This window comes from Antennarius striatus, chromosome 18 (genome assembly GCF_040054535.1).
Source record: "Antennarius striatus isolate MH-2024 chromosome 18, ASM4005453v1, whole genome shotgun sequence".
Lineage (NCBI taxonomy): Eukaryota > Metazoa > Chordata > Actinopteri > Lophiiformes > Antennariidae > Antennarius > Antennarius striatus.
In genome coordinates, this window is record NC_090793.1 from 4,131,932 (window position 1) to 4,158,146 (window position 26,215).

The window sequence follows — 26,215 nt, forward strand, 5'->3', positions numbered from 1 at the left end:
GGTAGATAGATATTTTATTAATCCTGGAAGATTGTGTATGCTTGGTTGTCTGTGGCTCTGTGTGGCTCAGCGGTGCACTGGTGTCGCGCCCGGAGTTTCCCCCGGCTCACAACCTCAGTCAGCTGGATAGGCCCCCAGCTCCTCCTTACCCATTACAACGGATAAAGCAGTTGTGAAAATGAATGAATCAACTACCCCTAGTTCCACCATGACAAAACCACAATGAAGTGCATCAGCTAGCTATGTCAAACAGATTTCAGGTAGCTGGCCAGCAGCTGCAAGCCAGTATTTCACATTTCTATGTAATACTTCAGTTTTGGATATTTCTGTGAAATATGAAACACCCCCCCCCTCCAAAAAAAAAGAAATAAAAAAAAAGTTAGGATTGGAGGTGTCACTAAATTGGCCTAAATAATTTTAGTATTTCTAAAGCGACAGTCCCAGCGATGGCGCGCAGGTGCACCGGGGCTCAACCTCTTATGTGGAGCCCGGGATCATCCTAGTGCGCCTGCGTGAGACAAACAGCGTCGCTGTTGTTAACACAGGCCAAGCAGCAGGTTGTTGACCACATTAGACATATCTCCACCAAATTATTGAATATTCACACCAGCAGTAATTATTCGAAAGAAGACTCGTTGTCGAACGAAGTGAAACCGGCGCAGTGGTCAGGTGAGCGAAAGAAAAGAGTTCGCGGAAGGAGAAAGACGCCGAATAAAGTAGGAAGTAAATGGGCTCTGGATTCAACAGGTTAGCCCTTCGATGTGATAACAGCGGACTTCCTCCTAATTCCCACATTGAAAAACAAAAGTAAACAACAAAAATGCCGTGGAGGAAGAAAAACAAGTCGACAAAAGAGCATTTGGTAGACAACGAGGAGGTTAGCGGTGGACACACAGGTACCGGGACCTGGAGTAACCCCTCCGTGAACGGAGCGGGGCTCCCGCCTCCACCTGCTAACCTGCGGCCCAAACTGGTCTTCCATACCCAGCTGGCGCACGGAAGCCCCACCGGCAGGATCGAGGGATTCACGAACGTCAAGGAGCTGTACGCGAAAATAGCCGAGGTGTTCAACATCACCGCACCTGAGGTGAGATCCCACCTGTTCCTGGACAAACCCGCAGGATTAGTCATTTAATGCTGTCTTCAGACTACTTTAAGTTTTTAGGTATAAAACCTTAATGTCTCAGCTTTTACAAAGGTGGCGGAAAATAATACTCTTGTAGATTACATTTCACATAGAGATGTTTTTTTTTTTTTAACCATACACATTATATAATATATATTGCACTGAATTTTCATCCATAGTGAGATAATCATAATAAACTGACTAACACTGGATTAAATTAAACGAGTTGCTTTTCTTAATTTATCTGACATTCTAACAAGGTCCTGTTTAAGATGCTGGAGTTGTCAATCGCACTCATTACAATACCTCCCATAAACCTCAGAGATGTTTTAATTGCTGTCTAAAGGCCTAAAGAGATTAAGCATTCAACTAACTGGCAACTTTGTTTATCATAATTTATGTTAACTTCTTTTATATCCTTGTGATCATCTCAGTTTAACCTTTGACTCTTTGGAGTGCCCCGACCTGCAAATGTGAAACCACTGGACCAAATTGCCTGTTTATAAAGCCATTAACTCTTCTTCTATTTTATTTATCCATTCATGTGTTACAACAGTATCATAATATAAATAACATCATATCACAATATATTAATTACAGGAGCTACTTTTCTGCAGAAATAATACATTGCGTGTGGTTCATTTGCATTTTTTAAAATACTGGAATGATTCTATAGCCTTCCTGTTGTAAAGTATTTCTACACTCTGATAGTGCAGTGTAGAAATACTTTCCCTTTCCCTTGAAGCCTTTCTTCCACCAGGTAGTAAAGGTTTTAGTAAATAGTTTATTGCGTAATCATAGCAGAGCTATGTGTCATCACGGCTACTGAAATTCGACTTTGATTTCCTTTTGTCAGAGCTATTTGGTTTTATTAAAGGCAAGCCTCACCACCTTCAGAGCAGTACACCTTCTATCCTGTAGTCTAAGAGTGTCATTAATCTCAGTCTTAATCTTCATAACAGTTACTCAATACCTGAATAATGACTGTTACTCCACTTCTAGATCAAATTCAGCAGGGAAGCAAAAATAAAAGTTGTATGTGTAGAAGGAGGTCCTGAAAATAAAATCCTGACCTTCTCTAAGTGCAGATTCCTGAAACTGTTTGTTTTCAAACCAAAGTGAAAGCTTCCTGTTTGGCTTGAGTCAGCCTGCATTTTAACTAATGGTCTGGTGAGGCAGCCTGTTATCAAAGTCAAAGTCAACTTTATTGTCAAATGTACCATATACGCACAACATACAGCACAGATGAAACTGCAGTCCTCTCAGACCCACGGTGCAACAGGCAGTACAACACAGACAGTACAACAGGCAGTACAACACAAAATATAAAACGAAACACAAATGGATGGTAAACATCTCTTTACACTCTCTAATCCCTTAAGGGGAAAGTGACGTGTGCACAGTCCCTGAGATGACCGGGGGGAGAGAGAGAGGTTTTCAGGTCCCACCACGGGGACAGGGCAGGGTGAGGGTAGAGGCTGTGGCAGGGGGCAGAGCAGGGAGGGAGTTGAGCCTCCTGACCGCCTGGTGAAAGAAACTGTCCTTGAGCCTGCTGGTTTTGGCCCGCAGACTGTGCAGTTTACTCCCTGATGGCAGCAGGCTGAAAAGGCTGTGAGAGGGATGGGTGGGATCACTTGCATCCTGATGGCTTTGCGTTGGATTGCTGGAAGAGCTGAATATATGATTTTACCTTCCCGACTGAAGCAGTGGCACACTGACTTCATTCAACAGGTGTAACATATCTCAGTGGTTGGACACAAGAAAAATCACAATAGAGCACTTCAAATATAGATTTACTTGTGGTGAGACGATAGCTGCTTCCTCACTGCTGACCGCAAACCTTCATGGAAATACTGTATCATTAATGAGACATTTTTTCTTCTTCCTGGATTTTATTTATTCAGGGACATTTGTTCCATTTCTTCCATCAGTAACACTCATTAGACTCTGTCTGGGGTTGCTGGGGTTCTTTTTCATGGCATGTTTAATTTTTTTATTGAGAAGCACAACATTACAGAGGAGCCAAAATATTTATAATTATGTTATCATCATCAGGTTATTTTTAGGAGCATGATACTGCTAAAGTATCTGAAAGCAGAGGGTCAGTACTACAACAGGACCTCAGTCTTAGTCTACGAGGGTCACGGGAGCAGTCCAGACAGGAATCAAAAAGTTAATTGATTAATTGATTGAAAGGTTCCTATAAGGGTATGCTCATCAGTGGGGGGTAATAGAGGCCTGTGTCTGCAGTAATTATGATGGTGTAACATCATTTTTAAGCAAACATAGTAAATGTCATGAGCATAAACTGTCTCTTAATCTAGTGACAGCACACATAAAATATCTAAGATATATCTTCTCCTTTCAGCTTTTCCCTTCAGGGGTCACCACAGCGAATCAGTTGCTTCCATCTAACCCTGTTTCCAGCATCCTCTTCTCTCACACCAACTACCTTCATGTCCTCTTTCACTACATCCATAAACCTCCTCTTTGGTCTTCCTCTAGGCCTCCTGCCGAGCAGTTCAAAACTCAGCATCTTTCTCCCAATGTATTTGGGGCGGCAGTGGCTCAGTGGTAGAGCAGATGTCTCGTAGACAGACCGCCCCAGCCATCGGCACCATGATGGTCACCAGGAGTGTGAGCTGACAGTGGGAGGTGTCAGCTCACCTCCCAGCCACTGCCAAGGCGCCCTTGAGCAAGGCGCCGTCCCCCCTACAAGCTGCTCAAAATTGGGTCACGTTCTGAAGCCGCTGCCCGTCACTCTGCCTCCCTGATGTGTGTAGTTTAATGTGATTGTACTAACTGTATGCTTACAGGTCCCCTGTATTCCTCTGTAGTTGCCACATCTTGAGAGAAGAGGATGCAGAAGACAGGGTTACATGGAGGCTATTGATTCGTTGTGGCAACCCCTGAATGGAAAAGTCAAAAGGAAAAGAAGAAGAAGTTGCCATATCTCTGTACATCTCCCTTGTTCTTTAAAATGGGCACCAGCGCATTTCTCCATTCCTCAGGCATCTTCTCACTATCCAAGATTCTGCTCAACAACCCAGTCAGAAACTCTACTGCCACCTCTCCTAGACACTTTGATACCTCCACAGGTATATCATCAGGACCGAGTGACTTTCCACTCTTCATTCTCTTCAATGTCCTCCTCACTTCATCCTGACTAATCTTTGCTACTTCCTGGTTGTCTTACAGCCACCTTTTCTAGTCTTTGTTCTCTCTCAATTTCCTCGTTCATCAACTCTTCAAAGTACTCTTTCCATCTTTCCATCACATTACTGGCACCTGTCAATAGACTTCCATCCCTATGCTTAATCACCCTACCCTGCTTGTAAATAATCCATACCAAGGTTTACATAAAGTGTTAAAAACACTTGAAACAGCAACATAAGCCCCTTGCTTGGACCTCTACCTCTGCTTTCACCTTAGGCTGCATCTCCATATACTTCTGTCTACTTTCCTCAGTCCTCTCAGTGTCCCACTTCTTCTTAGCTAACCTCTTTTTCTGTATACACTCCTGTACCTCATTCCACCACCAAGTCTCCTTATCTACTTTCCTTCCAGATGACACACCAAGTACTCTCCTATCTTTTTCCGTGATCACATTAGCCGTAGCTGTCCAGTCATATGGAAGCACCTCCCGACCACCCAGAGCTTGTCTTAACCTCTTCCTAAAAGTCATGCAACACTCTTCCGTTTTCAGCTTCCACTATTTTGTCCTCTGCTCCGCCTTTGCCCTCTTCATCTTCCTCACCACAAGAGTCATCCTACACACCACCATCCTTTGCTGTTTGGCTATACTCTCGCCTACCACTACTTTGCAGTCACTGATCTACTACAGATTACACCGTCTACACAAGATGTAGTCTAACTGTGTGCCCCTACTTCCACTCTTACAGGTCACCTTACGTTCCTGTCTCTTCTGGAAGAAAGTATTAACTATAGCTGTTTCCATCCTTCTTGCAAAGTCAACCACCATCTGTCCTTCTACATTCCTCTCCTGGATACCAAACCTACCCATCACCTTCTCATCACCTGTTTCTTGCACAAACATGTCCATTGAAGTCTGCACCAATGACTACTCTCTCACTTCTAGGTATGGTGTGCATCACTTCATCAAAGTCCAACCAGAATTTCTCCGTCTCCACCAGCTCACATCCTACCTGTGGAGCATACCCACTAAAAACATTGAACATCACACCTTCGATTTCTAGCTTCAGACTCATCACTGTGTCTGACATTCTTTTTACCTCTAAGACATTCTTAACAAACTCCTCCTTCAAGATTACTTCTACCCCATTTCTCTTCCTATCTACACCATGATAGAACAACTTGAACCCTGCTCCTGAACTTCTAACCTTGCTGCCTTTCCACCTGGTCTCTTGGACACACAGTATGTCTACCTTCCTCCTCTGCATCACGTCAACCAACTCTCTACCTTTTCCTGTCATAGTTCCAACATTCAACGTTCCTACTCAGTTCAATTCTCTCTCTTCCTACGGACACACTTTCCTCCTCTCCTTCGACCAACAGTAGTCCAATTTCCACCGGCATCCTGTAGGTGAACAGCACTGATGGCGGTCGTTGTTAACGGTTGTTGTTTCAGGCTGAATGTGTCATCTGTTATAACTCTTCTTTACTCTTAGATACTTACATACATGCACATTCTGCATGTATATGTATTTGTGCATTAAATATCTTACATGTAATTATAATTAAGATTCCTAATGACCCGGAAACTAACCTTTTAAAATAATGCTCTTATTCTGGAACACCTTAGAGAGGATGGTAAATCTAATATTAAACATGTCATGGTCTAATTCCAAAATTGTCAATTTGGATATTTTTAAGCCTTAAATCATGTAAACTGAGTTTACACATTCTTTCACACATTCTTTTATTCTTAAATATGACTCAGTGTTTATCCAGGTTTGCTGACCAATTAAGTACAGTGTTTGGCCATTATTTAGCTGGTTATACATGATTGTATTGCTGTAAGCTGGAATCCTTCTCATGATCATTTGGCTAAGGTCAAAGTCTGGTTATTGGCCCTCAGCTGTAGGCTTTAGGTGTGGCTCTATTGCTCTGCTTTTGTTGTGCTGGTTGTGGTTGTTGCTCACCAGAAAGTGCAGACATTTGCACACAATTTGAATATCTGGACCACAGCCATGTGACAGACACACACTTAGTGATTTTGTAATGCAGCTAGTTGTAGTTCTCGGTTTGCATTCAGTGATTTAATGTGAGCAGTAGGTGAAACAATGTGATGTTGCTTGAATCCTTTGTATATGTTAGTTTGCTACTAAAATCACATTATATAAAATATAATAATGATAATAGAGTTTAGTCAGATTTTAACATAATTAGATGAAAAAGTCCATCTTGATACTGGATATTTGTTGACTTGGTGGCAAGATGAAAAAGAAAATTTTCTCAGGTATTTGTGTTTCAGTCATTTAGTGAAGCTTCTAAAGCGTTTATGTCTCATGTACAGATCATGGATCATAATCCAACTAAAAAGAGAACTCCAGTCAAGCCCCAGTTGGCCGTGACTCCGTTTGATACTTAATGTCACTTATTTAATATGTTACATCATACGGTATTTTCAGCTCGTATCATACAAAGAAATGTATTAATATTCATAAGAGAACAAACCCACAAGGTCCTCAACAACCTGCAGCTGATGTGTTTATGGTTCTAAATCATCTTATTTATTTAGTAGGCACAATCCACCATCTGTAAATCAGTCTTAAACGAACTTTAACTCCTCATGAAACAGACCTGATGAATTTGTCATGCCCATCTTAGTGGTCATTTGAAATAAATACTGTAATCTCTTAATGGTGGTGAGATATACTGATGAATATGATCCGTATCCTGTTGAAAATGGAGTCGCACCACAACATGCACAGAATTCCTTGTTAACTAAAGAAAACTAAACACACAAATAACATTTCAAGAAAGCATTTTTCATGAGGAGCTAAGTTGTCTGGGGGTTTGTGCCCCTGGCAGGGTCACCCATGACAAACAAGTCCTAGGTGAAGGACCAGACAAAGGACGGCTCAGAAACCCCTAATGATGAGTACTAACAATGGAACACGTTTTCCCTTGCCCGGACGTGTGTCACCGGGGCCCCCTTCTGGAGCCAGGCCTGGAGGTGGGGTTCAAAGGCCAATGCCTGATGGCCGGGCCTGCACCCATGGGGCCCGGTCGGGCCCAGCCCGAAAGGACATCGTGGGTCCCCCTTCCCATGGGCTCACCACCTGTGGGAGGGGCCATAGGGGTTGGGTGCACTGTGAGCTGGGCGGTGGTCGAAGGCGGGGACCTTGGCGTTCTGATCCCCGGCTACAGAAGCTGGCTCTTGGGACGTGGAATGTCACCTCCCTGGCAGGGAAGGAGCCTGAGCTGGTGTGTGAGGTTGAGAAGTTCCAACTAGATATAGTCGGGCTCACCTCCACACACAGCTTGGGCTCTGGTACCAGTCCTCTCGAGAGGGGTTGGATTCTCTTCCACTCTGGAGTTGCCAATGGTGAGAGACGCTGAGCAGGTGTGGGTATACTTATAGCCCCCCGGCTTGGCGCCTGTACGTTGGGGTTCACCCCGGTGGACGAGAGGGTAGCCTCCCTCCGCCTTCGGGTGGGGGGACGGGTCCTGACTGTTGTTTGTGCTTATGCACCAAACAGCAGTTCAGAGTACCCACCCTTTTTGGAGTCCTTGGAGGTGGTGCTGGAGAGCGCTCCCACTGGGGACTCCATCATTCTGCTGGGGGAATTCAACGCTCACTTGGGCAATGACAGTGAGACCTGGAAGGGCGTGATTGGGAGGAACGGCCCCCCCGATCAGAACCCGAGTGGTGTTCAGTTATTGCACTTATGTGCTCGTCACGGACTGTCCATAATGAACACCATGTTGGGACATAAGGGTGTCCATATGTGCACTTTGCACCAGGACACCCTAGGCCGCAGTTTGATGATCGACTTTGTGGCCATGTCATTGGACTTGCGGCCGCATGTCTTGGACACTCGGGTGAAGAGAGGGGCGGAGCTGTCAACTGATCACCACCTGGTGGTGTGTTGGCTCCAATGGTGGGGGAAGATGCCGGTCCAACCTGGCAGACCCAAATGTATTGTGAGGGTCTGTTGGGAACGCCTGGCGGAATCCCCCGTCAGAAGAAGTTTCTACTCCCACCTCCGGCAGAACTTCACCCACGTTCTGGGGGAGGCGGGGGACATTGAGTCTGAGTGGACCATGTTCCGCGCTTCCATTGTCGTAGCGGCCGACCGTAGCTGTGGCCGTAAGGTGGTCGGTGCCTGTCGTGGCGGCAACCCCAGAACCCGCTGGTGGACATCGGCGGTAAGGGATGCCGTCAAGCTGAAGGAGTCCTTTTTGGCCTCTGGGACTCCTGAGGCAGCTGATGGGTACTGGCTGGCCAAGCGGAATGCAGCTTTGGTGGTTGCTGAGGCAAAAACTCGGGCGTGGGAGGAGTTTGGTGAGGCCTTGGAGGACGACTTCCAGACAGCTTCGAGGAGATTCTGGTCCATCATCAAACGTCTCAGGAGGGGGAAGCAGTGCAGCATCAACACTGTGTATAGTGGGGCTGGGGCGCTGCTGACCTCAACTCGGGACGTTGTGACTCAGTGGGGAGAATACTTTGTAGACCTCCTCAATTCCGGCGACACGCCTCCCATGAGGAAGCAGAGTCTGGGTTCTCTGAGGCGGGCTCTCCTATCTCTGTGGTTGAGGTCACAGAGGTGGTTAAAAAGCTCCTCGGTGGCAGGGCCCCGGGGGTGGATGAGATCTGCCTGGAGTTCCTAAAGGCTCTGGATGTTGTGGGGCTGTCCTGGTTGACACGCCTCTGCAACATCGCGTGGTTTTCGTCCTGGCCGTGGAACAGTGGACCAGCTCTACACCCTCCGCAGGGTCCTTGAGGGGGCATGGGAGTTCGCCTAACCAGTCTACATGTGTTTTGTGGACTTGGAGAAGGGGTTTGACTGTGTTCCTCGGGGGGTTCTGTGGGGGGTTCTTCGGGGGTATGGGGTACTGAACCCCTTGATAAGGGCTGTTCGGTCCCTGTACGACCAATGTCAGAGTTTGGTCCACATTGCCGGCAGTAAGTCGGATTAGTTTCCAGTGAGGATTGGACTCTGCCAAGGCTGCCCTTTATCACCGATTCTGTTCATAACTTTTATGGACAGAATTTCTACGTGCAGCCAAGGCGTTGAGGGTGTCCGGTTTGGTGGCCTCAGTATTGCATCTCCGCTTTTTGCAGATGACGTGGTACTGTTGGCTTCATCAAGCCGTGATCTCCAACTCTCACTGGAGTGGTTCGCAGCCAAGTGTGAAGCGGTTGGGATGAGAATCAGCACCTCCAAATCTGAGACCATGATCCTCAGTCGGAAAAGGGTGGAGTGCCCTCTCCGGGTTGGGGATGAGATCCTGCCCCAAGTGGAGTTCAAGTATCTCGGGGTCTCATTCACGAGTGAGGGTACGATGGAACGGGAGATCGAGAGGTGCATCGGTGCAGCGTCTGCAGTGATGCGGACTCTGTATCGGTCCGTCGTGGTGAAGAAGGAGCGGAGCCTAAAGGCAAAGCTCTCGATTTACCGGTCGAACTACGTTCCTGCCCACACCTATGGTCACGAGCTGTGGGTTCTGACCGAAAGAACGAAATCCCGGATACAAGCGGCCGAAATGAGTTTCCTCCGCAGGGTGTCTGGGCTCTCCCTTAGAGATAGGGTGAGAAGTTCGGTTATCCGGGAGGGTGCAGAGTCAAGCCGCTGCTCCTCTGCATCGAGAGGAGCCAGATGAGGTTGCTCGGGCATCTGGTTAGGATGCCTCCTGGACGCCTCCCTGGTGAGGTGTTCCGGGCACGTCCTACCGGGAGGAGGCCCCTGGGATGACCCAGGATACGCTGGAGAGATTATGTCTCCTGGCTGGCCTGGGAACGCCTTGGGATTCTCCCGGAGGAGCTGGACTAAGTGGCTAGGGAGAGGGAAGTCTGGGCTTCCCTGCTTAAGCTGCTGCCCCCGCGTCCCGACCCCGGATAAGCGGAGGAAGATGGATGGATGGATGAAAGCATTTTTCTGCTTCCTTGCATGAATTACCAACACAGCAGTATTTAGAAGTTCTATTTTTGCAGCTCTTATGTGAATCATTGCATTGATATGTGCTTAAATCAATCCATGAAAAATCTTAATACACTATTCAGTGTTGACTTTTAATAATGAATAAAAATCAATAATTAGAACAGTGTTTCTCAACCTTTTTCGAGCCAAGACATATTTCTTTCATTCAAAAACATACTGAGACACAGCAACAGCTGAAAATGTAAAAAGAAAAAAAGCTTATACAGTGGTACCTCTACTTACGAAATTAATTGGTTCTGGAAGAAATTTCGTAAGTAGAAAATTTAGTAAGTAGAGATGTGCTTTCCATACAAATGCCCTAATCCGTTCTAAGCCCCCCAAAATTCATATATAAATGTTTTATAAAGCATGATAATGCATCAAAACATGTATCAAATACATGTTAAAATTAGATTATTACACAATAAATGAGAGTTGTGCATAATGTAAAAAACAAAGAATAAAGAATAAAAATGATGGTCATTTACCTGCTGTCCTCATTGTTTTTTTCCCTCTTTGGTTCATGTGCTCTTGCCTCACCATGCCGAACAACAGAGTGAATTCCAGTCCTTCTTTTGAACTTCTCCAACCACCCACGCGATGCCTTAAACTGCTTGAACTCCCTTTTGTTTTTATAAAGTGGCGATTGTAGATACATTACGGCCATATTCTTTGGTGAGATCAACCAAACGCATCCCTTTTTCATTCTTTTCTATTATCTCTTACTTTGTATGGACAAAAAAACTTTTCTTCGTCTTTTCTTTTCCTCTTCTCTCCATTACTTTCTTGGGGTCCATAGCGAATACTCAAAAAGTTAATATATTTCCGTAAAACTATCACAACACCTCATTGGTTGAGGGCCGAAAGACGAAGATGCTGCATAGACACCTATCTAGCTACACACAGAGGTCCCTCTTAGCCAATGGGATGCCAGGAAGATACTAGGTAATAGCCAGTGGCAGAGCAGCTATAAGAATGTTGCGTTCAGGAGCCTTTGGGAGCTGTGAGTAGCAGCCCATACTTTATTTTTACCTTTCGTAACCTGAAATTTCTTTCGTAACTAGAAGCAACATTTTCCTGTACAGTGTTTTGTAAGTAGAAAATTTCGGATGTAGATACATTTGTAAGAAGAGGTACCACTGTATTAACAATATACTGTAAGTGTTATAGTGTTAGTATAAGCTTTTTTAAACATTGAATGACATATTATAACGAATCAAACAAACTCAAAGAAAAAAGTATTTCATAATCTTTTATATTTATACTCACTCAGTGTGAAACCTGGGCCTGTATGGATGAACATAGAGCTGATATCCTGGCAGGATCCAATGAAAGACACACACGAAGCTCTTCCTCCACAGCTCTCAGTCTTTTTGTGTCTTAAGTTTTTATAGCAGTCAGGCTTGAAAAGCTCACCTCACACAGGTATGTTGTGGAAAATAGGAGCAATGTCAAAACAGCTTTGTTGGCCAGCATGGGGAACTCATTGGCAGTTGCCAACCAAAAACTATACAAATGTAGATCAGCAAAGCTTAGCATGAGACCACAATTTTGTCTCAGTTCAGTTAGTTCCTCCTGCTCCTGTAAAGCCATGTCCTTTCCAACAACAGATGGGGAGCTGAATGGGTCCCTAACCCAGTCAAGGCATTCTGTGGAGGCTGAAGAGAAATAAATGACATCTTTTCCTCAAGAGTTTTCAGATCTTCGACTATTATCTCACATAATGCAGCGGTATTAACATCTTGCCATTTATTGGTGAGTGGGAATATACCAAGATTGCCACTTTCCACATGTTGCTGCCAGAGGTGCACTTTTGAAAGGAATCCATTTATTTTATCTGTACTTTTAATCAGGTTTTCATTTCGGATTTGCATTTGTATGTTCAGTTCATTCAGATGGTTAAAAGTATCTGCCAGGTATTCCAGCCTTGCACACCACTCATCACTTGCAGGCAGCTTTGCATAGTCGGACCTCTCATTTATCAGAAACACGTTAAGTTCCTCTCGCAACTCATACACACGGGCCAGCACCTTCCCACGCGACAACCATCAGACCTCCATATGAAACAGCGAGGCTTTATGCTCCGCTCCCATTTCCTCACACAAAGCTGCAAATGTGCAACTTCTCACTGGTCGTGACTTTACAAAGTTAACCATGCTCACAACATCATCCAACAGAGGAGAGAGGTCTACTGGTAAAGTCTTGGCTACGAGGGCTTCGCGGTGTAAAAAACAGTGTGTAATGATCACATCTGGGTTTTTCTCCTTCACTCTGCTTACAAAGCCTTTGGTGCGCACGACCATGGCTACAGCTTCATCAGTGGAGACACTCGTGCAGTTTTCCCACTTAAGTCCTTCTTTTTCTAGGTATTCTGATGTGGGTAGCCCCGATCCGAAAAATTTCCAGTCCTAATGTTTTTTCTCTGATTTACTTATGTCTCCACCCACAAAATGCACATTAGCCAAGAGTTGAGCATGTCCACGTATATCAGTAGACTCATCAATGCAAATTTATTACTGATACGGATCTTGTCCAAAACCACACTTTCAGTGTCTGCAGACATGTCATCAATACGCCTGGAAATTGAGTTATCCGAGAGAAGGACTTTGGCTATTTCTTTAGCTGCTTTGGGGACAAGCATCTCATTTACAATGGCTTTGCAGGTAGGAAGTATTAATTACGCTGCCACAAGGGGACTTTTTTGATTTAGCCACAAGTTTAGCAAGGGCTCCGTTTTTTACCTTTGCTGTTTTTCTCATGAAAGTTGCCCATTTCTCCTTGTGTTTACACAGGTGAACAAAATACTCCACATTTTTGTTTTGAAGTAAATTGTGTTTCATTTGGAGATGGCCTTTAAGTTTACTTGGAACCATAGCACTGTTGGAGAGTGTTGTTGCATCTCAAGTAAACGTAAATCTAAATGAAAGATAAGTTTAGTTGTATTGCCTCTCGCCAGAAGCTTTGCTCAACGTCTTTGCTTTATTTTGACCTCCACTCATACTAGGGCCTTCATCTGGGTCCGGATTTTGCCCAGGGTCCTGTTCAGAGTCAACATTTTTCCTCTTCCGAAACTTATCCGTCACTGTCGTCCCGCTAATAGCGGACCGCTATCCACAATGTTACTGTCAACACCACCTGCCGCATTCTTCTAGTGATGGCCGTGTTGTTTTGGCGCTCAAATATGAGCCCCGAACTTGGTGGGCGTTCCCTTGTGAACCACTACTTCGAAGTTTGCTTCTAACATGTAAAAACCACGTGATTGATAACGTTTGACACACTCAAGGGCTTCGAAATCGAAACAATAAGCGCATCATTCCCCGGGTGACACACTGGTGCTTCATTCACCAGGTGAACCAGTTTAGTGGTTGGGATCAATGGGTGGGGTTTCAAAACACCAACCAGTCCCAGATGTGTTAAAATTTATGAAACAGCGCGGTGCGCTGCGTATTGTGTCAGTACCTTCTGGATTGATCAGATAAAGAGTTCTGTTTGCTGACGATTTGCTTTCTAATTGCTTTGCAATTAAACCAACCAGAAAGAGATCTCAAGTATGGGAACATTTAGAACTGGTGCCACTGAACGAAGTAGATTTTAAATTTTAAGAAACTTACTTTCAAGGTCAAGTTGAAAAAATTAAACCACACGCGTCATTTTCATTTTGCAGGTGAAGGTGCTTTGTTCACAGCACCTGATGTACAGTAACAACACGTCGTCAATAATGAGGTGTTACCGAGCCAGATATGACGATGAAGCTGCTGGTGCTGCTGTGATGACGTCTTGGAATTTTGAGTTTTATCTCACGACATAGACCTTGTTTTTTTCCAGTGACACTAATCATCCTGTGTAACTCTTATTGCTTTATTAAACCCTGCAAGGACCAATGATCATAAAACAATTTCCTAAAATATGTGGCTACAATATAGCAAGCAAGGATTAACACAATGAATTTGATTATATTCGGTATTATTCAGAAAATATTTGCAATACAGGAAACGTCAAATGGCTGTTTTCTGGGCTCATTGACCATTGTGTGGTTGCGGTACAGACACCCTGCAGTTTTCGGCACAATTGTCGCAAACAGTTCAAACCCCCATGGGGAGTCATTCAAACATCACTACATGCCTCCATGCATCACTAATTCTCTTGTCTCCAGGTACCAGGTAATTAGCTACCTGTTGCTGCCAGTTCCAGTGACATGGAGGAGTACTACATTATTACTTTGCCAGTAACTAGACCACATGGGCACGGAGATGGGATAATTTCCCACGGCACACCTGACAGTATTTCACAGCACACCAATGTACCACAGCACAGTGGTTGAAAAACACTGAACTAGAGGACAATAACTAGAAGACAAATATATTGTAATTTAATCTGGTTTATTTTATAGTGCAGTTTTAGAAATAGTGTTTTGTTTTTCAGCAAGATGTTATCAGTGTTGTGGATTCTCATGAGATCAAAGTAAAATGTTTTTAAAAAAAAAAAATTAAAAAAATTAAAATGTATGAATGTGTGGCGATCCTGGGTCAAGATAAAGTTAAGTTTAAGATTCCCTCTATCTTAAGGTTAAGATTCCCTTTATCTTTGAAAAATGAAAAGTATTAATAATCATAGATTATTGTGTAAATGACACAGATTTGACTAAAACAACATCATTATTGTGTCATCACATTTTTGAGTGCAATGATACAACAATTAACCATCTCTGCAAATGGAAAGCATGCATCAGACATCCCCAGAAACACATTCATCTCTGCTGTCAGTCATGAGTGCTTTTGAAACGGCTTTGAGATCAGTCCTCTGCTGGGGATGGAGCTCACAGTGAAGCATATATCATCTTACCTGTTTGTGTAGAGACAATTGTCAACCAATATACAGTGCTAGATTACACAATATTTTATTAAACCTGGCACTAATGGTGTGTTGGATTTTCCTCCCACAAGAAAAAGTCCTGTTTAATATTATTAATATTATTATAATATTATATTAATATTTTTTATGGATTGGCTACGATTTACTCGGAAACCATTGCTCTAGAATATTTATATATTTTTTTTATACTTTCCTTTTGTACGGAAAAATTTCATCATGCAATCTTATTAAAAAAAGTAACATTTTTATGTTCTAAAATATATAAGGTCCTTCATTATGAAATGTTGCTTTTATTTATTAGTACGTGACAATGGGTTTTGGCTGTCGAAAAACTGTCTCTTTCATGGCAGATGCTGAAAAGATTGGCCTGCCTGTCCTCTCCCCTCCTCTACAGATTATGTAGGTTTTGATCAGTGTGACGCATGCGGTGGGAGGTGTTGTATCTATGAAAGGAGCAGAGAGTGAATGACTCCACTACGTGTGTGTGGTGTGATGCTGCTCCCTCGATCCCAGCTTTACCTGTGTACACTCTACACTTTTACCTCAGCCAGAGGAGAGAAGTGCTTTGGAGGAGCTTGCATCACTGGGAGGCAGTCGAATGTGGTCAGCATCCTTGGTAACCAGGTGTAGGTGTCCAATGCTGATCCTCCAACCTGCTCTTTGGCAATGAGTGTGTGTTGGAAGAGGCAGAGGGGTAGACTGTTATGGAAAAAGAAAGGAAGTGAATCATTAATTCAGTTGCATTGCATTCCTTTTCTTTTATTTGCCATACTTCAGCAGTCTCCCTCCATAATAATCCTTATCTTTTATAGTCCAGTGAATCTAGGGAACGCATGAGGCACATCCGTTAATGTGTGACTGAACAGTGTTAGCTGACATACAGAGAAGGGCCCAAACAAGGGAGGACTCAATGCCAGGTTCTACTTGGTGCACAGACGTTATCCCAATGATGAACTAGCTTGAATCAATCCCTCTATACCATGCAACCTGGAATTTAGCAGCCAAATCCTTATTTAGTATTTCTCAAAAGCACAAGGAAGACCCCGATCACAACATGAGTTGATGCAAAACTTATGCATATGTATGTAACTGTAAATCTTAATTCATGCAGAGCTTAATAAAAGATTCACTGCCTGTTTGGTGAGCAGAATGGGTTTCACTGTCCATTGCCTGGGAAGTTTAATTTAGCCTCTTATGTATCACGTTCTTAATGATCACAAGAGCTGATAGCCAGGAGGAAAGGTCACTTTCCTAGTTTGCTTGAATACAGGTTGGTCTGACCTCAGGTGAAATCACAGCTATGTAATGTACAGACACACTGATGGGCTGGAGGAGGGCTGCTGCAGTAACCCTCCTGATGACTTTTGCATTTAGTGTTTTGAGGCAGAGCTCTCTCATCTTCACATTGTGTCTGTCTCAGTTTTCAGACTGTGAATTAAAACAGGAACTATTTTTTGGTGGTATGTAAAACATATTTGAGCTAATTTGTCACAGGAGTTTTTATTTTTAATGTTCATTTCTTTCTATAGAATAGGCTGTTTTCATTTCATTCACTGACAGAAAGCGTTATTATTGTCAAACTAGTATCTGTATGTACATCTTTAACGTACTTTATCCCACTACATGGTTTTGTGTAGATCCTGTTTTGTACCCTGAATACCCACAAGATTGACATGGACAAGCTGCTGGGGGGGCAGATCGGCCTAGAGGACTTTATCTTTGCCCACATTAAAGGGATCAGGAAGGAGGTTGAGGTTTATAAATCTGAAGATGCTCTGGGCCTCACCATCACAGACAACGGAGCAGGATACGCCTTCATTAAGGTAAAAAGAAATGGGTCAACTGTTATTGGTGTCACATTAACACATAGATACACGGAGATGAGCAAAATCATTGATTAGAAAGATGGATTTAATAGAAAGCAACTTCTGTTGTTTTTACACTATGTATTTTGTGTTTAATGTAATTTCAGCAATAGTTTTCTTTTTTCAGCCAGTGTTGTGTACATAAACTCTATATGTACTGGACTTGCATGTTGTTTTATGAGTGTAGTATAAGTATTTTATTATCAGTTGCTCAGTTTATCAAATGTATTTATGTTAGTGAATTAAAAAGTAATAGTAATGTCAAATTAGTTGTTAAGACATTAATATTTATTTTGTCTAATCTAGAATAAAAAAATGGTGTATGCCACACAAATACAAGCAGGAATATTAAGAAAATTTTGTATGTTAACCTAAAAAAGAGACTTCATTATCAAACTTGCAGTTCTGCAATCGTCAGTAGTTGTTTGAACTTGACTCAAATATACTACTAGTTACATTATTCAAGTGAAATAATTATAATCTGAAGAACTCAGATATTAAAATCAATCAAAGAAGTGTGTTCTTCTTCAGTGGAACCTCATGGTCACATTTCATACATATTTGCGATGGAAATTACAAAATGTACATAACACTTGTAAGTTAATTTGGTTTGTCATTTTACTCAGTGCTCAAATGCACCATCATGTGACTCCAAAGCAGCAGAAAAACCAGATGGCTTCAGTGTTTGATTAATTAAGATTAAGATTAAATAAACTTTATTAATCCCAGCTTTATTAATTATTTGAAATTATTTGTCCACTCTAGTGGACAGATAGATCTAGTAGTAGTGACAGAGATGCAGTTTTCTGAAGATGGTGTCAAAAAATACATTAAGAAATGTTCGTCTGCAGTGTTATTTGTCACCAAGATTATTTTAGCACGTTTTTTTTGTATTTTTCAAAATTCTGTCAACCTTTTTTTGTAACACTTCATAAATGTTTGTTTCATTGCTCTTCATCTTTCTTTCGGTGCTACCCTCGTCTCTCCATGTGCCAGCGTATCAAAGAGGGCAGTGTTGTGGACCGTGTGAAGGTGATCTCTGTGGGCGACCACGTGGAGTGCATTAACGGATGTAACATCATTGGGACAAGGCACTATGAGGTCGCCCGAATGCTGAAAGAGCTACCCAAACAAAAGCACTTCACTCTCAAACTGGTTGAGCCAATGAAGGCCTTTGGTGAGTAAAATGGTGGAGCACACATTTCTTAGAAGGACAAAGAATCACCTTCAGCACCTGCAGGCTGTTAGCATGATGGGATAGAACATCACTATGCATCAGATTTTATGAATTATTGATAAGAAAAATTACAATGTGTTGAGATTTGTGTTCTTTTTAGTTTTTACAAAGAATAAACTCAGAACAAATTGAGAATTTAATATACTTTTAACATCATGTTATGATAAATTCAGTGATAACTTGCTGGAAGCTGAAATCCAGTGTCAGTCAGTTAAATCAGTGGTCCCCAACTCCCAGGCCACAGACCGTTACCAGTCCGTGGGTCATTTGATACCGGGCCGCACAGAAAGAAAAAATAATTTACATTACTTCCATTGGGCGGCAGTGACTCAGTGGTAGAGCGGGCGGTAGAGCGGGTCGTCCTATGATTCAAGATCGGTGGTTCGATTCCCGCTCCCGCCCAAAAAAAAAAAACGACCCGGAGGTGAGCTGACAGTGGGAGTTATCACCTCACCTCCGAAGCACTTCCGAGGCACCCTTGAGCAAAGTTCCGTCCCCTGGCTCAAAAAAGGTTAAGGACGGCTGAGTTAAATCATATTCCTTACAACAGAATTCTTTATCCATCCTGTTCTTCAGCTGCTAAGATGACCCTGACCTAAACATTCAGAGGAACAGACAGTCTTTGTTTTAGTCAGTAAGTCACTAGCCAGGCTAGTATGTTGAGTAAAGCACAACAGCTGTGAGCAGCTGCTCCCTGACCACACTCATCTGTGCTTGTCAGACTGGCAAATCAGACTGGCAGTAGCAGGACCAAAGAACAACAAAATACTATGAAGTACCAAGTAATGTTTTATATTATCGGAGATTATTAATGTGTATTTCCTTGTCGTATATTAAAAATGACCTGCTCTCACTTAACTCCTAAATAATAGCTGAATTTGAAATACATAATTTACCAAAAATACACAGAAAATAGTTTTATATACATTTTATAGAAGATACTCCCATAACTGTCTGGATTTTTGTCAATCAATTGGATATTCTCTTTTCTATACAAACTAGAGGGAAACCGTGGAAATCCCACGATAAAACAATAATATCAGACTTCTTACCAAACATAAAAACAAATGTGTTGGTATTGTAAACCAAGCGCACCCAACGTCGTCAAAAATCAATGTGGTTACGTAAGGACCTTGTGTTGGCAAATCATGGATTGCGCTGGGCCGTAGATGAATGTTAAAAGGCCAATTGGAGAAAGAAAGCTAACCAATCAGGAATCCTTTTGCAAAAATAGATAGATACTTTAATAATCCCGGAGGAAATTGCACATATCCACTGCTCAGCCAAACACCAGGAAAAAACAAAAACAAAACAGGACAAACCACAAGACATACACTATACTAACAGACACATGTAGCATTAACAGTACATATACTAAAAAATTAAAATATAAACAGTATAAAATTAAATAAAATTAAATCCAAATCCATTTAACCGTGTATTGACCTCGCCACCTCCCCCCAGCTCCTCCTGAGAGAGTCATTGTACCCCCTGATGGCACGGGGCACGAAGGAGGACCTCAGCCTCTCTGTGGAGGTGCTGTGTGTCAGCAGTCTGTCGCTGAAGGTGGTCCTCTGCTGGGAGAAGGTGGTGTGCAGGGGGTGGCTGGTGTTCTTCATGATGGCCCTGAATTTAGACATGGTCTTGCTCCCTAGAACTGTCTCCACAGAGTCCAGGCTCAGCCCGACCACTGAGCCCGCTCTGCGGATGAGTCTGTTAAGATGGTCCATATCTCTTTTCCTGGCCCTGCCACCCAAACACACAATGGCGTATGACAGCACACTGGAGACTACGGACTGATAGAACATGAGAAGGAGCTCAGGACAGATGTTGAAGGAGGCCAGCCTCCTCAGGAAGTACATCCTGCTCTGCCCCTTCTTGTACACACAGTCCTAGTTGAGTGACCAGTCCAGTCTGCTGTCTAGCTGCAGTCCCAGGTACTTATCGTTTCCTACCACCTCCACCTGACTGCCCTCGATTATCACTGGCTGTGGAGATGGAGGGGCCCGCCGGAAATCCAGCACCATCTCCTTGGTCTTGGTGACGTTGAGCTGGAGCTGGTTCTGTTGGCACCACTCCACGAAGTCAGCCACCAATGCCCTGTACGCCCCCTCATCACCCTCCCGGATACATGCCACAATCGCAGTGTCATCAGAGCACTTCTGTATGTGGCATGTGTCTGAGTTGTGCTTGAAGTCCGATGTGTAGAGGGTGAAATGAATGGGGGAGAGCACAGTCCCCTGTGGCGCCCCTGTGCTGCTGGTCACCATAGAAGAAAAACAGTCCCCCATACGGACGTACTGGGGTCTGTCCGTTAGGTAGTCCGTGATCCAGCTCACGAGGTAGGGGTCCACAGCCATGGAGGTCAGTTTGTCCTGTAGGGGCCAGGGCTGGATGGTGTTGAAGGTGCTCGAAAAGTCAAAGAAGAAAACCCTGACAGCACAGCCAGGTAGGAGAGCACACGGTGGAGGAGGTACAAGACAGCGTCGTCAACCCCAACCTTGGCCTGATAGGCGAACTGGAGAGCATCCATTGCACCATGCACCTGTGGACGCATGAGCTCCAGGACCAATGACTGCTTCAATGCGTCGTGGCATGGAGGCAGTCAGCCTGTGGCACTGCAAGGTGTTATGGAGGCCCAGGATGCTTTGATAACGGCCTTAAACTCATCCACAGTGTTGGATCTGGTGTCTCTCAAGTTCCTCTTCACAATATCCTACAGATTCTCCATGGGGTTCAGGTCAGGAGAGTTGGCAGGCCAATTGAGCACAGTAATACCATGGTCAGTAAACCATTTACCAGTGGTTTTGGCACTGTGAGCAGGTGCCTGGTCGTGCTGAAAAATGAAATCTTCATCTCTATAAAGCTTTTCAGCAGATGGAAGCATGAAGTGCTCCAAAATCTCCTGATAGTTGCAGTGACCCTGCCCTTGATAAAACACTGGACCAACACCAGCAGCTGACATGGCCCCCCAGGCCATCACTGACTGTGGGTACTTGACACTGGATTCAGACATTTTGGCATGTCCTTCTCCCCAGTCTTCCTCCAGACTCTGGCACCTTGATTTCTGAATGACATGCAAAATTAGCTTTCATCTGAAAAAAGTACTTTGGACCACTGAGCAACAGTCCAATGCTGCTTCTCTGTAGCCCAGGTCAGGCGCTTCTGCCTCTGTTTCTGGTTCAAAAGTGGCTTGAACTGGGGAATGCAGCACCTGTAGCCCATTTCCTGCACATGCCTGTGCACGGTGGCTGTGGATGTTTCTACTCCAGACTCAGTCCAGTGTTTCCGCAGGTCCCCCAAGGTCTGGAATCGGCCCTTCTCCACAATCTTTCTCAGGGTCACCTCTTGTGGTTGTGCAGCGTTTTCTCCCACATGTTTTCCTTCCCACAGACTTCCCACTGAGGTGCCTTGATACAGCACTCTGGGAACAGCCTATTCGCTCAGAGATTTCTTTGTGTCTTACCCTCTTGCTTGAGGGTGTCAGTGATGGCCTTCTGGACAGCAGTCAGGTTGGCAGTCTTACCCATGCTTGTGGTTTTCAGTAATGAACCAGGCTATGAGTTTTTAAAAACCTCAGGAATCTTTTGCAGGTATTTAGAGTTAATTCATTGATTCAGATGATTAGGTTAATAGCTCGTTTAGAGTACCTTTTCATGATATGTTAATTTTTTGAGATAGGAATTTTGGGTTTTCATGAGCTTTATGCCAAAATCGTCAGTATTAAAACAATAACAGACCTGAAATATTTCAGTTGGTGTGCAATGAACCAAAAATATATGAAAGTTTAATTTTTATCAGGACATTATGGAAAATAATGACTTTATCACAATATGCTGATTTTTTTAGAAGGACTAGTATATGTTTTCAACCAGTTCATCCATTGAATTTTGACAGACGTTCATACTCTTATCCACCTCCAGGTATTAGTTTTTTGTCCCAGACACTATAACATTTTCCCTAGGAACAGCGAGATCTGTTAACATCATAGTCAGAACAAGAGGTTGACCTTGCCAGTGTTCTCCACAAGAATATAAAGATCATATTAACCTCTTTCAGTGGACAGTGTTTATCCAAGAGTTGACGTTTGTTACACACACTTTAGCAGTTACACATGCTATAGTATTTTCAAAAGATATCAACATGCTCTTTAAAGTTTCAAACTTAATACTATCACTCCAAGCAGAAATCCATGTTTTTTTGTTCATTAATCCATGTTTCTGACAATGATGATGTTGAATGGTTTTTCAACTGTTACATGTAATACGACATGTGTCCAAAATTGTTGTAGAGGCTCCCACTATTGAAGTGATTGTTGGACTTTGGTGTAGTAACAACTCTTGTCCATCTTCATTGCTTGAATTTCACAAACTCCTCCACACTCCTGATCACCATTGTTTTTATCTGCTCCGGAGAAAACCCCTCTGTTTTGATGAAGATCCTGCAGTTGTGGGTCCAGGTGTTGTCAATCAACCCGCTCTTCGCCAGTTGTCGAGCTTCTTTAGTGATATCAGCATTCTTTTTAGTGAGATTCTCATTAATGTAGACATTTTGTCCTTTCAGTTTGTAGCCTTGTTTCAGAGGAGCAATTTTGTGTTTACAATTCTGGAATTTTACCAGCACTGCAGGTGGTCTCATATCTCCAGATGGTAATGGATAACATGTCTCAATCTGGTCTGGATCTATCGTTATCTCAAGATCCCTCGGTTGAGAACTCACTTGTTGTTCCACAGTCTCGATGAATGCACCAGTTACATGTTTGATCATAAGTCTTTTATTAAATGACCCTGACCTATGAAAGTAGGTCAGGATAAAATTGTGAATTCAGGGGTGTCGCGAGATGTTGCAGTCTCTGACTGCCCAATTTTCTAGTTCAAAATGTTTTTGTTAAAGTTAAAATGGGCTTAGTTACTGCATTGTGGGAAATGTAGATTTTGGTCAAAGCAGACTTGACCTATTTAATTTTAGACACTATGGCCTTTTATGCTCTCGCTGGCCACATAAAATGATATGTCGGGCCACATTTGGCCCCCGGGCTTTGAGTTTGACACATGTGGTCTAGGCCAAAGGTGGGGGAGGTGTGGCTGACGCTCGACCACAGATGTCAGACCTCTCTGGCATCAGTTTGTCTGTCACACATCTGCTGGTCTTGACAGATATGAGATCTTAGCCTTCAGGAACATTGTGGCATAAAAGTTCAGTTCTCCACTCTCTCCATCCCAGTGACGGGATGCTGTCATGCCTATAGACATGTAAACACCTGCCAAGATTAGAGCCCTATGTAGAACACACGTGAAACTCAGCCATCCTTTTCCAGTTGTCTCCATATCTATGATAATCCTCCAAACCTATCGTCTCCAGGATGATATTGGTGTGATCAAGTAGAATATTGAGGGAGTGGAAAACTGGACATCATGTGGGTCCTGTGGTTGCCTTTATTACACAATCCAATCAAATCCACTTTATGTATGTAGCGCGTAATGCGTCTGACTGTAGAGTTTCTAATTCAAAAAATGCTTTCAGTAAATTTTTGTAAATAATTCTGGAAATCACCTCATACATCAATATGAAAAAGATAATTTAGGGAGTTTTTTCTGTTGTTAAACGTAGCTGGTTATATGTGACCCACACACAACGGATAAATCCCACAGTCAGTTTTAAGATCAAAACTGACTTTGGAATTTTTTTTTTTCCTTCTGAATGACAGAAATGCTTGAGCCCAGGTCAAAGGGCCAAAGACCTGCTGGAGACAAGGTTGGTACTGGAAGGGGTACTCTAAGACTTCGATCCAAGGGCCCAGCCACTGTAGAGGAGCTGGTGAGTGTCACTGGAAACCATTGAACCTATATATGATTATGTTGTGATTGTACGTTTGCAGATGGAGCGTTGATACTAGATGAATACAGCGTCAAAGTTTTCTCTGTTTTGATATTGAAGTAAACTCCTCTGCATCTACATAAGAAAAGCTCTCTACTTGACTCAAAACACATGACTAATCATCAGCAAATGCCAACAGCAACTAGATTTTATAAGAAGGCGGGAATTTTGGCACTTCATCCAAAATCCTCAGCAGCTTCTATAGTTATACAGGTGAGCGTGTCCTTAGAAGTTGCGTAACTGCCTGGAACGTGAGGGCTCTCAAGCAAAATAGCTCAATCCACGGGCACACAACAGCCTCCAGCACACCCTCTGCACCCTCTAAATCAAATTTTGCAGAAAAGTAGCGTCATCGTGCAACCTCTTTTGCAAAAACATCGCAGCAGTAAAATACAATGAAAGGAATGGCCTGACTGACTGATAGTGAGGTGTTCGTGTTCTGTAGCCAACAGAATTTGAAGACAGGGCAGCAAAGAAAGTGGATGACCTATTGGAGAGCTACATGGGCATCAGAGACACTGAACTTGGTGAGTGTAATTAAGTAAGATTCTGTAGATTTAAATCACTGCCAGGTCAGAGTTCTAACATATTCAGTTTTATAATCCTCCCTCTCAAGCTGCTACAATGGTTGAGGTCGGCCGTGACAGGAAGAACCCAGATGAATTTGCCATGGCGTTGGATGAGACGCTTGGTGATTTTGCCTTCCCTGATGAGTTCGTCTTTGACGTCTGGGGTGCTATTGGAGATGCCAAGCAGGGAAGATTCTGAGATAGTGCTTCCAAACACACTCAAGCACACACATGCACAAGCACTCCCTCCTCACCAACCCACTCATCGACATTCTCAGAGGAAACTGGACAAATATATAACTTGCACAAATCCACTTGGTGTGGATGAAGTGTTAGTGTAGCTATGAGACAGAACGTCTTGACAACTTTACAGCAGGATTAAAAATGGAACTGAATGTCAACATTTCTGTGTAGTCTTAATATATCCATGAAACGTGAAATATAGTTTCCAAGCGTAGACCTGCATCGTCCAGGCTGAGACTTTGGTCATAAATTCCAGATGCTGTAGAAGTTTTTTTATATGCAATCATATCTTAAATCTCATGATGCTGTTCTTCAGTCTGAACAGAACACCTAGTGAACAGTGGTGTCTTACGCTCTGAAAGGTACACAACAATGTATGGTGAGGTTCATGGCAGTGAGACACTGATGTTAGTCAGTTTTACGAGCCAAACAGAGTGGCGTTTCTCCAATTAAATTAGCAACCTGACATTAAAAACTGTTTAAAAATCAGTGAGTGTACCACTCTGTTGGAAAAGAGTTGATTATGATGTTTGAAGGAGATCTTGAAGCTCTGACACTGGTCTTTTTGTAGTCCAATCAGAGGCAAGACTCGGCTGCTCTCTGCTGTATTTTGCCTTGCAAACGATATTTTAACCAGTTTTTAATGTCAGGCTGCTAAAGTAATGGTACATGTTTGGATTGTAAAACTGATCCCACAGCCTTATTAAGGCTTTTTATATACAGTAGCAAAATGTTGATTTTACAGCATTAGCTAGTCGTAGTGATATTTCTCAAGGTATCTTTGCCTGCCAATTATCCTTCAAACTCTAGCAGTAGAAAAATTAGTATTTAGCCATGTTCATTGTTTACTTGATTTGCTTAAAACATGTTTGTACCCACCCGCACCTGAGATTCTTAGCCATCTGATTTAAAATTTAAATGCCTTTAACAAAGTTTGACACACATTCTATTAACATTAGTTATGTTTGTAATAGTCTATTTGTTATCACTGTTATGTCCTGAAATATGTCTATTTAGAAATACATGCTCTTGTAATTTATTATAAAATGAAAAATAATTTTTACATCGATGTTTCTCTGTATACAAGTTTTGTCTCATAAACCTTTATGGAGGCAGTGTATGACATGGGATCAGTTGCAATGTCTGAAATTAACTAATGTAACTGTACTGTTTATATAACTATTGAACCGCTTTAAAATAATGACTCGATTAGCATTATTTACTGATGTTTACAGTCTGCAGCAGGTACATATTGTTCAGCAATCCACAAGGGATCACTATTGAATACACAATAAAAT

The 26,215-nt window shown here is 43.0% G+C and overlaps 1 protein-coding gene across 2 annotated transcripts; it reads left to right on the forward strand.

Moving 5' to 3' along the window:
• The first annotated feature begins 419 nt into the window (after positions 1-419).
• Positions 420-26,198, forward strand: gipc2 (GIPC PDZ domain containing family, member 2). 2 transcript variants are annotated; one of them, XM_068341067.1, is made up of 6 exons: positions 464-1,087; positions 16,764-16,949; positions 17,988-18,168; positions 23,936-24,045; positions 24,551-24,632; positions 24,722-26,198. In XM_068341067.1, exons 1-6 carry the CDS (start codon positions 821-823, stop codon positions 24,871-24,873), a joined length of 978 nt encoding a protein of 325 aa, XP_068197168.1. In that variant the 5' UTR covers positions 464-820; the 3' UTR covers positions 24,874-26,198. The 2 variants fall into 2 exon arrangements, with proteins under 2 accessions (XP_068197169.1, XP_068197168.1); XM_068341068.1 differs by lacking the exons at positions 16,764-16,949; positions 17,988-18,168; positions 23,936-24,045; positions 24,551-24,632; positions 24,722-26,198 and adding exons at positions 3,964-4,224; positions 5,029-5,717 and having other exon boundaries at positions 420-1,087.
• The last annotated feature ends 17 nt before the right edge of the window (positions 26,199-26,215 follow it).